This window comes from Cottoperca gobio, chromosome 3 (genome assembly GCF_900634415.1).
Source record: "Cottoperca gobio chromosome 3, fCotGob3.1, whole genome shotgun sequence".
NCBI classification, from domain to species: domain Eukaryota; kingdom Metazoa; phylum Chordata; class Actinopteri; order Perciformes; family Bovichtidae; genus Cottoperca; species Cottoperca gobio.
In genome coordinates, this window is record NC_041357.1 from 24859260 (window position 1) to 24873594 (window position 14335).

Sequence of the window (14335 nt, forward strand, 5' to 3'; positions counted from 1 at the left end):
GTAGTAATCCTTTCTGACCTCAAGTGCTCCAGAAACACCACATGACATTACAGTAAAACCATCCAGAACATGCAAAAACAGCACAGACCGACTGTCCACTCTGCTTATTGTGCCAAACACCTTTGCAGGTCCCGCTAAATGTGTCTGGTCTTCTGACCGTGCTACTGTGAAAGATGTGGCTCCGGCCCATTTTCTAACTTCAGTGACGATAAACGCAGGTCAATGCAAATAACATCAGTCTGTGTTCTTTCTGTCTGTTTTTATACATGCAAATCGGTTAACACCGGGGATATGCTAGAATGTAGCATATCGATCACTCAGAGTATGTTATTATAATGACTAATGCTCATCAATGCAATGACTGTAGAAGCCCGTACAGGACTACGGTCGGATGTTAAAGTAAAGTTGTTAATGCACACAACAGCATACTTTTATGTAAAGCACTTATCTGTCCAGTAATGGAGAATTAAATGCAGTATATTCGAATACTGTAAGGTTTGCTCTTCACAAACACATCTATTTTTGTCATTTGTACACTTTGTTTTTATTTGTTATCAAATGTTTATGCTTTCATCCACTGCTACTGTACTGCAGTTAGGAGATAGAAGTTTATTGTTTACCACATGTCTAACTTAAAATGTGGGACACCACAGTAAATAATGAATTACACCATATGAAGTGAAATAAATCTGCTAATCTTTTGAGAGCTGATGTATTGTCAGTTTATCAGACAACATAATATTGTGAGATATATTGTGTTGTTGCTGGCACTTGTTCAGATGCACATGCAGCCATGTCATGTTTAACTATGAATCGCTCTTTATTAAGCCAGTCGCCTCCCGTTGCACTAAGAGGTGTCAGTGTTAGCATGAGACCACTAAAACAAGAGAACAACATGCAGTATTTTAGGAAAGACAATAGACTGATTACTTGTCTCTTCCATGTCAGCTGTTAATCATGTGTCATGTTGTTTCATTTCGTGCCTCATGGGCATCAAGATGGCTGTTTACATGAAGAGCAAAAATATAGATATGTTGCTACTCTCCTCTAGATCTTAAAAGAAATCTCAAAGTAACGCACCAGATTTATTAACAATGATATTTGTGTCCTATTTGAAAGAAAAAGTCAAATCAAAATGCCAGAATACTGTTAACAAACCCTAGAATTGATCGTGACTGAGTCTGTTATACTGCTATATACTCTGTGTGCATAGGATAGAAATGTCTGACGCTGTACTGTGATTGATTTTGCCAAGAAGAGAACGAATGAGGAGCGAACCTTTAATCTAAAACTGCTGATGTCCAGTGTAATTTGTGTGAGAGGAGAAGACGCAGAGGACACATGTTGTAATGCTAAGATGCATATTTACGTTAGATATGTTAACTTGTAATTATTTAAGCCAAACGCACACTCTGATCTTTGTGAGGTCACTTATTTGGATATTCAAAAGATCCTTCTGCCTTGTAGTCTTTTAATTATAGCATAAAGATCTCCTAAATGTACCATGAAGTCTGGAATTGTTGATCTTTCTTCCTGATGAACACAATGCTCTTCCCAATTATTTAAGTATATCATCTGTTTGATGATTGTCACCTGATTCTTTCTGTGAAAGATCTATTAAAACTCCACCAGTTATGCAGTTTGTCTCTGTGTCGACATGGATGTTGATCCAGTTGTTCTGTCCCATGTAATGATTATGTTTAGGCCACTATGAAGCAGCCGCAGTGTGCAGTGCAAGCTATTGTTAACAATGTAGTTTGAATAAATCTGTACAATGGACACATTTTTCAATAAACTCAAAAGTGATCGCTAATGTGTGTTACACTTTTTGTTGACACTTCCACTCTTTTGTATGCTTTGTATGCTTTTGTACTTTTATTCATGTATACTTTTGATTGTGGAGGTTTTATTTGTAATGAAGTATGTTTACACTGTGGTATTAATACTTAAGTACAAGAACCATCATTAATAAATAATAATAATTTAAACCTAATTAGTTAACTTGATAGTAATTTTATTGTCAACAAACAATAACATGTTAATTTATAATGTTTAGGAATGCTATCATTTATTTCGTTATTATTATAACATTGGCATTCTGAATACATTAGTAAACTATTAACAAATTATTGTTGCACACATTAACACATGTTATATAATAAATTAAATATTTGTTAACGATGACCTAATTATTTGTAAACCTTTAGGAAATTATTTGTATATTACGTATATTACAGTGTTAACGATCTATCTAAATAATGTTTATAGATGCTTTACAACATATTTATTAACCATTTAAAAATGTATTATAATCATCAATTGCAACTTTATAATAGCCATCCAAATCAGTGTTTCCCTACCATTGTCTTGGCAGGGCGCTGCGCTTTTATTCTTTTACTCTTTTATTAAATAAACTAAACACTTATGCTTTTGATCTAATTTATGTGCACGTTTCAGTTTGTACTGTCTACTTCTGCGCATTCACATTCTCTCCTTCGCTCCGTTTTACGAAGGGCGGGGCTTCGCAGCTGACACAAACACACACGTGCGCGCGCACCTACACGTGCGCACACACTTACACAGAGCGGAAGAAAGGAGAGGGGAGAACTAAATAGAAACCGCGTCGCGCACGCAATCTCCCCGCGCGACGCACGCGCACGCAATCTTCCCGCGCCACGCACGCACGCACGCCCCTCCAAAGCAGTAAACCTAGGGGAAACACTGTCAAATAATGTTTATAGACGGTTTATAAAACAATTATTAAGCATTAACAAAGTGTTAAAATATCTGGTCCGTCTATCTTTGTAATGTTTATAGATGTTTTACAAATCATTTGGAAATAATTACCAAATATTTCTATATAGTAAAAAAAACTATGTTATAATGTGTGCAACAATAAACGGTTAAAATAACATAAATATAGCATTACTAATAATTAGTAAATATTATTAGGTATTATTGTATTGTTTGTTAACAGTAAAATAACTTAACTTAAGTGTATCAACCTTTGATTAACCATTTATTAATGCTGGTTATTATATTCTTGTCTTGTCTCGTTAATAAAAACTTCCCACACTTTTTTCCCTCCCTTCTCTTTTTGACTTCATTTTCATGGATAGAGCAACAACAAAGCACACAGCTGTGTCCGATTGAGACATACAGGAAACCATGTCTCCATTTCCTCTCTCTCAAACTATTTCATCACATTCCTTTCACTTCCCCCCGACCCCCCCCCCCCAGTCAGTGAAGGAACGTTCGGCTCTCTTTTAGGAGTCGACCATTTCGGACTGTTAGAGCAAAAGTTGCTATAAAAGAGGCTTTGGGCCACACACAATAATGAACTATTTCTTGTGATGTTTACTCTACATTGTGTTGTACTGACTAATATTTACTATTTACATAAGCATTAGAAAGTTAAGGTTGCGTGTATAAGTAAACCTAAAGGCACAGTTTCGATTGCTCCCCCAAGAAAAACGACAACATCAGTCGTTTCAGCAAATGAAGAATGGCACATGTTTGTCAGAGGTGCACAGGCTATACCCAGGGACGCAAATTATACCTACTTAACTTTCAGTCGGCATTACCCATTTCTAAAGTTGTTAGGAATTGAAGGAATTAGAAATATTTCACTCAAAATGCACAATCCTGTAGTTGTATATGTCTGTGGGCCAAGATCTCTGTCGGCTGTGGGGAATAATGACTCTTAATCAGGTGATATGTTCACCTACATACTGATCTACATTTGTAAGATGATGCAATAGCTTAGTTTAGAAAAAAAGTGAACAACTTAACTGAACTGAACTAAACTGAAATGACCCTGAATCATCAAAGTGGTTTGTTATTTTTCAGCTACTGCTGATAAGAGTGTCATCACAGCAAATCCCTCCGCCAGGCTAAAGAATGACTTACAGTCAGATGTTATATTCTTCTATTATCTCCTTCATCACAGTACATGTCAGTACAGAAGGTTTATGATAAATCCGTTATTAATAAATAAAATAGAATGTCGCACAACAAGCCCGTATGACAGAGTAAAGGCTGTGTTCAAAATGAACCAATCGTTCACCATTGCCCCTTCACGCTGCTCCAGAGGGGAACCTGATGGGAGTGTTTACAAAAGTCAGCACTGAACTACAGTTACAACCACAGGACGACACAAGGTCTGGCTCTTCTTTTGTTATCTTACTTATCTTTTGTTTTTAACAGGTTTGTTTGGGATTTGACAGAAAAATACAACTCAAAACAAAATAACTTTTTTCCTTCGAGACAAAGGTTTGGCAGAGTTTGGTATTCAGTACTTTATTATTATTTTAATTGCTTGATGTCAACATCAGGATTATTCCGACATGTTGGAGATATCTGATTTACTCTACAGGCAGACCGCTTCCATCTCAAACCTTTTCCAGTTAAACTTGCTTGTTTTGCACTTTCTACATCTATAACTGTTATTTTTGACAAGTTTAAACTATATTTCTGGGGCATGACAAATATTTTGTTAGCATTCAACGACCACATATCCTATGAGTGTGCTGTGCTGTCAGAGATCATAGAGACTGTTGTTGAACGTGTAAATTAATAACATGTGTACTTTTGTGATGTTGACGTTGCAGTGTAAAAGTTTTACAAAACCTTTTTTATGTTGAATTACCATTTAATTATAAAGAAGTGTCATAGGATTAAGAGCTGGATTTGATGGTTCAAATTATAAATAAAAAAGAAAATAAGTTAAAAAAACGGATGATGAGTTAGTAACACACATTTACATAAATGCATACAGATAGAGAGAGAGGGGAGGAGAGAGTAAGAGAAGGAGAGCAGGGAGGTGTCCCACGGCAGTCTAAGCCTGTAACTAGGGGCTGATCCCAGGCAAACCTGAGCCAGCCCTAACTATAAGCTTTATCAAAAAGGAAAGTCTTTAGCCTGCTCTTAAATATGGAGAGGGTGTCTGCCTCCCGAACACAAACCGGAAGCTGGTTCCACTGGAGAGGAGCTTATCTATCCCTGAAAAGAAAAGCATACTTTTCATTAGCAAATTCAGGGATTTGTTCCACTTTCATCTATTTAAAGGTTCAATGTGTAAGATATGCTAGAATTAAAACTTAAAACATTAAAACAATGAAGTAGCATTATCAACAGAATGTGAAGAGGAAAGGGTGTTGACGTTATGACGTCTGTGTTGTAGAGATATCTGCTGAAATCAGCATCTAATGACTAGTGCCGCTCCGTCCAGTCTGTAATACCACTTGTTCCACTAGAGGTGATAGTGAGTCACTGTAGCTCCAGTCTGCCCTCAGTACAGAGGGAGAAGAAGTACGGTTGCCTGACTCGCTTGTAAATATTACAGCCATGTTCCGTGTCTGTTTTATAGTTTGTTTATTGGATTACATTCAAAGTAGAAGAAACGAGAAAACTACCCGCACCCTCGTCTTGTCCTCACAGCTGCCAGGAGGCTGTTTCCTCAAGCTGTCGGCAGCCCCATGAGACGTTGTAGGAAATATGAACATTAGAGATTGTATGGACCAAGTTTAGAGGTGAAATAATGCCCCTATGTCTTTGGAGAAGGTGGCTTGAAATTACACATTGAACCTTTAAGGTTGCACGTGTCAACATCCACACAAAAAAGTAATCTGTAAGGAAGGAAATGTCTATTATCTACTATCTTTGATTAAACCTGAAGTTACAAGTCTTGGTGTTATCATAGACTCAGATCTAAGCTTTAAAACCCACATAAACAAGGTGACAAAAACATGATTCTTCTACCTTAGAAATATAGAAATAGAAATAGAAATATAACTAAAATCAGACAATTTATAAATCAAAAGGATGCTGAAAAACTAATCCATGCTTTTATCTCAAGCCGACTCGATTACTGAAATGCACTCTTTACCGGCCTTCCAAAAAAAACTATGGAGAGACTTCAGCTCATCCAAAACGCTGCAGCGAGGCTGCTGACTAGAACCAAGAGGAGAGACCACATCAGTCCAGTGTTAGCCGCTCTACACTGGCTTCCAGTAACTTTTAGAATGGATTTTAAGGAACCGCACCAAGTTACACTGTCAACTCTCTAGTAAACTATGTGCCCCCAAGAAAATTACGATCATCCACTACTGGTTTATTAAATGTTCCCTTAAACATCCAAAAGAAAATTGGGGTCTTTAGCAATTATGCACCAAAGCTATGGAACACTTTCCCTGCAGACATTAGGGAGGCAAGCTCGCTCAGTATCTTCAAAAGTAAGCTAAAAACATATCTCTTCACTTTAGCCTTTTAATGGTGATATTTTATATATCTTTACTTTAGCCTTTTAATGGTGATATTTTATATCTCTTCACTTTAGCCTTTTAATGGTGATATTTTATATCTCTTTACTTTAGCCTTTTAATGGTGATATTTTATATCTCTTTACTTTAGCCTTTTAATAGTGATATTTTATATCTCTTTATCTTAGCCTTTTAATAGTGCCACTTTAAACTAATTTAAATGATTTCATACATTTTTAAGCTTGTTTTCCTGAAGGAGGATCATTTAGTGTTGAGGAAGTAAGAAAGTTAAAAGTAAGGTTGAGAGAGCAAGAGGAAAAAGTAATGTCAAAGAGAAAGATTAAATCTGAAGCGTTGAAAACAATGGAAGAACATAAAGACAGTTTATGTTATGGGAGAAGGAAGCAGAGAACAGGGATAGGAAGAAAGTATGTGGATTATTTGCAAAGACAAATATAGATTAAAGTACAGACAAAGGGATTATGAAAATGTCAAAGAATGTGTAAAGGCTGCTATTTTATCTGCTATTTTAATTCAGCTATTTTTATACAATTTTAATTCTGCTATATTATATTATTTTAATTCTGCAATTTTATCTGCTATTTTCTCCTATTTTATCTGCTATTTTATACTATTTTAATTTGGCTATTTTTATAATGGTACTTTAGACTCATTTACATATACACTGTGATTATTGTACTGTAAATGCTCTTATTCTGTCCTTGTACTAATTGTTATGTTTTTGATGTGAAGCACTTTGGGCTGCAATTCTTGTATGAAAGGTGCTATACAAATAAAGCTTATTATTATTATTATTATTATTATTATTATTATTATTATTATTATTATTATTATTATTATTATTATTATGTGCATGAACATTTTCTTTCTTAAAGCATGGATAAGAACCTGAATCAAGATGTCAATCATACCCAACCTCCTTCAATATATTAACATTTTAAATGTTCCTTTTGTCCATAAGATGTCTGTTGAGCTCTACGGTGTGAGTGGACCAGGTGGAAACAATGCTAGTGTTAAAGGCACCACAGTGTATGGCACCAAACCTTTACACCGCTTCATTAAGGGGCAACCCAAGATTAATGGCGTGAGACACACACACACACACACACACACACACACACACACACACACACACACACACACACACACACCAATGCCCAAATGACTATTTACCAAATACTTATTGGTTATGATATATCAAAGTATTTTCCAAGCTCACATATTTGAGAATCACAACTAATGTCTCTACTGTTACAGAAAATAAAGAGTAAAATAAAACAGAGGTGAAGAGGTCATGTTTGAAGTTGTTTTTGATTTTCTTTTAGATAATGCTGCTGGTCTTGGGCTCGTCATTCATCAGCATTTTCTTGGCAATCGTGCCTGAATATGAATCGATAACCGTTGGTATCTTCGTGCTGGGAATACTGGTTGGTAGCAAGACAAGAGATTCATAAGTCTATTATAGGGGTTTATGTAATAATTTTATAATTTACTAAACAGCCAAATTACAAAACCAAGACTAATTACAATCTAATGCAAAACCTTAAAGTGATACATAATAAAACACATTTTTCCTCCTTCTTGTAGTTCGTCATATGTGGGATTCTGTATATTCTGACGGCGCACAACCCAACCAAGAAAACAGTAAGCTGTATTGTCATGTGGTGAAACAATAATGGAAATATTCATTTAGAGAACAAAGAGAGGTCTGCAGATTTTTTTTAAAGATCCCCTCCAGATATGTTTTAAAATCATATAAATTACAAGTAATGTTTGGAATAATAGTTTGTGTTTGATATGGTTTTCTTTCTTTATTTTTGACCAATTAAACATAATTGAACGAATTGATTTATGTTTGTTTGCAGGGCTCTCCATGTTGTCCATATACTGTATGAACTATTGCCAACATTTGTTTCTCCTTGCTCTTTCTCTGTCGGTGTCTACATGTAGGTAACCATTTCGCTGGCTCTGAGTATTGTGAACATACTGGTGGCATGTTGGATTATCTTTTGCATTGTGCCCAAGTTAATGTACGTGCACCACCAGTACATGACGTACGATGAATTTATTGAAAATAATTATACACATTGGGAAGCACGTGAGGTGATTATTATTTTAATCATTATCTGTACACAGTTTGTGCATCTTGGTATCAAATGAAAACTTCACCCTCATAAGGTCAGCTTTTCAGGATTTGTGGATCTTGAAGACATAACACACAACACATGTTAAATGTTTGATTTATTGTTGGGTCATAGCACACTTATTATATAAAAGAGATATATTTAGAAAGCACACATCTACATCACTGAGTGGTTCAACTTGCCCAAATAAATATATTTACTATTGCTTCAATAATATTTGCTAACATATGTATCTCAATTATTTATTAAATTGGATCATTATTAACGGAGAACCAAAGTGTTCAATATTAATCAAAGAAAAAATACATAAAAGAAAAAAAAGTAATGTAAATTTGAAGATCCCAATTTTCAATATTTCTTTATTAAAATAGCTAGAATTATATTTTAAAAAAGGAACTGAAACAAAGAAGCAGAAAGAAAAAGAATATAATAATGAGAATTTTATTATGGTCAAAAGCATATAAACATCTTAAGGTGAAATACATTTCAAATTGATCCACGGCATTGATATACGTTGTGTTTTTCTTTATGTGTTTTTCCAGGCCATGGGAGAGTCTGTGGAAATGATTTTCCTCTTCCACATTATTATGGGTGCAATTATTTGCATTATAATGTCAACTCTGGCTGTGGCTGCACTGCGTTCCACAAACAGCCAGGTAAAAAAAGAGACATTAAAAACTACCTCCGCACACATTACAGGCTGTGCTGAGAGCTGTGCATGTAGCATTCGCTAAGAGAATGTCTCACAGTATTTGATAAGCTTCAACAAAATTGCAACATGAGTAAGCTGACCAGTTAAGTCACACATTAGAGTTCTCTTCTTTCTCTTCTCTTTAGGCCAGTGTAATGATGACTGCTATGCCGGCTGAAACACCAGTGGAATAACAATCACAAGAAGAAGGTCTGACGTGCGATTAATTGAGCAGAGAGAATAAATATGAAACGTACAGAGACTCTTTGTGGGCACAACAGGATATATGATTCCCTTCTCACTAGCATTTTTGGGTTGTTGTAATGTAGTCTATGCAATGCAATACAGATACAATCTATGCAAGTACATGTATTGCCTTGTGGTGTTTATGTGATCTTCTTCTACTTCCACCACCATGTGAGCATTATATTTCCCTCTTTTGAACATGTGCCACCAGATTCAACAGGATGATGGCATTGAACTTTTCCCTACTGCGCAAGCATTTAACCGCTGCTAACTCTGCAATCTGCCACCGGCTTCCAGCCCGGCCTCTATGTCAGCACATTATGTTTGCACTGCTACGCCACAGAACAAATGTCCGAGTGTAACCAATGTCCCTCTGGGTAAAAAAACAACACATGTTTGGGCTGTTTTCATTTCTCAAACACATTAGTTAAAAGCAGCCTTAAACTGAGTTAAGCTTGCTGGTACTCTTGGGAACCCGATTTTGACGAGGTGTCCCGTAGAAAGGGTTTAAGTTGTAACTAATGGCTTTCTCAATGGTTTAAAGATCATTTACTGATGATTGGTGGATAATTTACTGGTGGATGCCATCAATAAGAAACACTTTTAGGTTGAGAGGCAGTTATCCTTCCTCAGCATGATATTATTTGCTTTGTCTTTTTTGCTTTAATTCACAAAACAAAAACACCAATGGACCATTTGACCAGCTTGGTTCTAGACAACTGAATTACTTCCCACACATCCAATATTTTTCAGCAATCCCAATAGTGTATTCATAAAATGCCTGTTCAGCCTGATCGGGTACTCTATGACCACTAACCTTTTGAAAATAATTTGCATAACATCATCTGAATTCACTATAACTGCAGACTTTGTCATAAAAGTTTATAACTCCAGAAGAGTTACAAACTTGTGTTTGAGTGAGAAACCTGGATTCTTTATTATTTCTTATTAATTTTTAGAACGACAGACATTAGGACTTATTAGAAAGTGAGTATTTACTAAAGGTTGGCAGCGATATAACTGCTTTACTAACAAATGGAAACACAGCCATGTCAAGTATAGAGAGTTTTTTATTCAAAACACAGAGTGTGAACATCTGAACATGAAAATGTAATGTCAACAATTCAAGACATAAACATATCACCTCTTGTAAACTGTGCTCTATTTTTTTATTATCTTAAGTGTTGAACACAGAACCTCCCTCTCCCTTACAGAAGAACACCTGCACAGAACCTCACGCCTGCCCTTGACACTGTTTTTACAACGTCAGATCATGTTTCAGCAGCAGCAACTTGCAGTACATTCAGCATTCTGGGTGCTACAGAGGACAGCATGTCAGACGTATCACTCATGAATTAAGTTATATGAACAAGGAGTGCAATGGTTTTGTCTGTACTCCTTCTGTGTAACTGTCAAAGTAAGTTTACAAAAGGATTTTATCTTACATTTAGATTTCGGATGAATTTAAGGGAAAAACATTCTTAACATCAGAACATTCAATATTTCACATTTTCACTTTGAATAGAGAATAACATAACAAATCAGACATTCCTACATGCCAACACATTGTAAAGTTCATTATTTTGCAGTCGGTTCAGATTGTCTTTGTAGCTTTTTTTCTGAAACCAAACACCATATTCAAATGTGCATTATTTAAAAGTGTTGGAAGATCTGAAAACTGGATAAACAAAAGATGTATCTAAAACAGGATCCATTTTATCATATACACAAATCAGACATACAAATAAAATATATGAGCAGCTGTAATTAATCTCTAATTTGAAGCACTTCTATATTACACACACACACACACACACACACACACACACACACACACACACACACACACACACACTATAGCTCCCATGAACAAAGGTTAAAATGACATGCATAAATATGCAAAATCTGAATGAAAACATTTCCATATGATTATTACAACATTACATTCATTCTTGAAACAAGTAGTTTGACATCCTACACATAGTGTAAACAGGGAGTATGATTCACATTAATGAAACCATTGTAATTTTTCAACATGTAATACAGAAGTAAGTAATACACTAATAGTAACTGTCTGATGAATTACAATGTAGTGCATACTGAAAACACACACTCATGAACTCTAAATGGAATAGAGTCAAATGTAAATCTGATAAATAATTAGTATTGAGAAAACATGCAAATATAGAAAAAAAACAGCATTACCTATTGTTTTATGTATATAATTGTGTGTATACACACACACACACACACACACACACACACACACACACACACACACACACACACACACACACACACACACACACACACACACACACACACACACACACACACATTACCCACATTCCTTTGTAGAAGAGCCTATTCCACTATCAGCTAACATATTTAAATCCACTTTAAGCATTCACATACCAGAGACTGATATTTACTGAAGAAAGGAAAGATATCTCCTGACTGTGATTGGTTGTTCCCCATCACATGACATGCAGTGCACGCTGCTGCGATCCAAAAGTTGAACTTTTAATTCAAAGTGCGGCCGCCCCACCGTGAAAAGCAAGAGCTTGTGAACTAAAGTCACTCAGAATGACACAGCGCTGGTGAACACGCATGTGCTCTGTGACACGGTACTGGCGTGAAAACGTCATAGGGCAGCGAGGGCAGGGAAAGGGCCTTACGCCAAGGTGGCTCCGCACGTGTCTATTCAGTGAGCCGCGCTGGCTGTAGGAACGGTTGCACAGAGAGCACTGGAAAGGGTGGTGAACAGGTTTTGACAGATGAGCAGATGTATTTGTAGATGACATGGAGGCGTGCACTGAATCTTGTACGCTAGTAGTGATCTGGCTCTCACCCTCTTTATGTTTGGAAACCCTCTCCTCAACCCCAGCTTTATGTATAACCTCACATTTACCAACACGTTTTCTTTTTTCTTGTTCTTCATTTGTTTCTCCAACCCTATATTTAGTGTGAACACCTGCTTCAGATTTTCTTTCAATCAACTGCTCTCTATCATTACTCCCAAAGCCATTTCCAAATGTTTCCATTTGGCGTAATGCATTATCAACTAGCAACTCAGCAGGTTTGGTACTAATGTCCAGCAGTAGAACCTGGTCTGTCGTCCCTGTAGCAAAGTGCTGCCTCAGAGAATTGTAATCTGGACTGGCACATGTACTAACCTCCTTGTCATCACTGGACTGGTCTGAAGATTCAGGGTGGGGGTGTTTGTGACCAGCGTATCCGTGTGATAAGTGTGTTTCCTCCTGTGTTAGGTGATATTGAAGATGTCCACGGTATGACGGCCCCACAACACTATATGTAGGGTCAGACATGTTGTGTACTGTAGGTAGTTTAAAAGTTAGCCCTGTGATCTCAGTGCCTGACATCTTTTCATGTTCCACAGATGTGCAGCATTCAAAGCCAGAGAGACCGGCAGTGACGCTATCCGAACATGATTTGTGTGTGGGGGATACCGGCCGACAAAGCTTGTATCTTTTGAACGTTATGGCTTCGTCTCTGTTGACTGAGTCAAATACATGCTGACAAAAAGCGGCATCTTTTGTGCTTTTCTCAGCTCTATGCAAGTTTGGGTAGCAATCAGTCTTGGGTCCACGGAGGTCACAGTGTCTGTCCTGTCTGTCTGTTACAGCTGGACATCTTAAGTAACTGTGTTCCTTTTCAGTTTCTCCCTCGGACCACAAATCTTTACAGTGAGAGTCACTTCCAGTGTCTGAGTCCTGTACAGGAAGTGGAATGACAGCTCTCAGATCTTGTAAGTGAATGGACTGCTCCTCAGCTGCAGTTGCCATCCAGAAATTGGCCCTATTGGAGCTGACTGAGGCCTGGGTTACTGGATGGTAAGGAGTTATTGAAGCTACTTCTGCCAATTGCAGCATAGCTGCTCTACTGCTATGACGGATGACAGTCACTTCCCCACAGCACGGATGTGGTGCTGAGGAAGAGGACGAGGAGGAGCTCTGTGAGGGCGAAACATTGTCCATGTGGGAGGTTGAGAGACGAAGAAGAGGGGAGTGACAGATCTGAGTCTTGTCTTCCTCTTTTCTGTTAGTTTGCTCGACCTCTGCTTTACTTTTCATTGTTGAACACAGTCGCTGCATCTTCTCTGTTCTGCTCGTCTCTTCCTCTCGCACCTCAGAAGTGCAAAGTAAATTTGACCTCCTCCTGTCCTCAACTGTCCTCTCTAGCTCCTCATCTGTGCTCCCCTGGCATGTCTCTGGTTTTTCAGTGCCAGCTGAATGAGCTGAATGAAACAGATCCTTGTGCACCTGTTTGTCCTCTCCAGACACCTTGTGCACTTCAGCAGTGCAAGGGATATTTTGAATCAAATCCTGGGGTACTTGTCCGCAGTTGCCTCTATTAACACTACTTCCAGTGCTTTCAGATATACTACAACAGGTACTTACATCAACTAAAGTGCTTGCATTTTTTCTGCTACAGTGGTTTTCAATTTTTTTACTGCTACTTCTATATGGATCTATGTCATCACATGTGTTCACATGGGCTGAATATGGATGATCCTCTCGCAGATAATTGCGAAAGGTTCCAGTGGAAGCATTTGTATTATCTGCTTCTTTCACCTCAATCTGTTGCCGAGCCTTCAGAGCCTCCTGTAGTCCATCCATCTCCAGGTAGCAGGCAGCACTGAGCAGATTGTGATACTGGTGCTGGTTGTGAGAGTAGGGCATAGTCCCTGTATAAATGTAGTCCAAAAGAAGTGCCAGCACGGAGTCTGACAGACATGGAGCCTGCAGTTCCACCAGGGCACCAGTAGAGGACAAGATAGAGGCCAACACTGGGCTCGAAGCTGCCAGGACACACCTGGGGGTGCAAAGAGCAAGTAGATATGTGATGCTGCAGAAAATTATGAACATCATGAGAAGATGTACAACCACCAATATAAACAAGAATTTCTAATATTATACCAATATGTATTTGTTGGTGTGTTGTCTGTTTTT

At 37.5% G+C, this 14335-nt stretch overlaps 2 protein-coding genes across 4 annotated transcripts in view; one reads left to right on the plus strand and one right to left on the minus strand.

Annotated features, from left to right (window-relative positions):
• Positions 1-4076: 4076 nt before the first annotated feature.
• On the plus strand, positions 4077-10516 carry LOC115005367 (uncharacterized). Of its 3 annotated transcripts, XM_029427169.1 has the most exons (7): positions 4077-4160; positions 7243-7365; positions 7607-7708; positions 7869-7925; positions 8232-8384; positions 8968-9081; positions 9263-10516. In XM_029427169.1, exons 2-7 carry the CDS (start codon positions 7243-7245, stop codon positions 9308-9310), a joined length of 597 nt encoding a protein of 198 aa, XP_029283029.1. In that variant the 5' UTR covers positions 4077-4160; the 3' UTR covers positions 9311-10516. The 3 variants fall into 3 exon arrangements, with proteins under 3 accessions (XP_029283029.1, XP_029283021.1, XP_029283038.1); XM_029427161.1 differs by lacking the exon at positions 4077-4160 and having other exon boundaries at positions 7067-7365; XM_029427178.1 differs by lacking the exons at positions 4077-4160; positions 8232-8384 and having other exon boundaries at positions 7067-7365.
• Positions 10517-11611: 1095 nt separating this feature from the next.
• Positions 11612-14335, minus strand: part of LOC115005362 (uncharacterized) — a 3504-nt gene continuing 780 nt past the window's right edge. The window contains exon 3 of the mRNA XM_029427147.1: positions 11612-14198. Within this exon, the coding sequence (XP_029283007.1) occupies positions 11891-14198 (2308 nt within the window). The 3' untranslated portion in view covers positions 11612-11890. The remainder of the gene's footprint in view (positions 14199-14335) is intronic.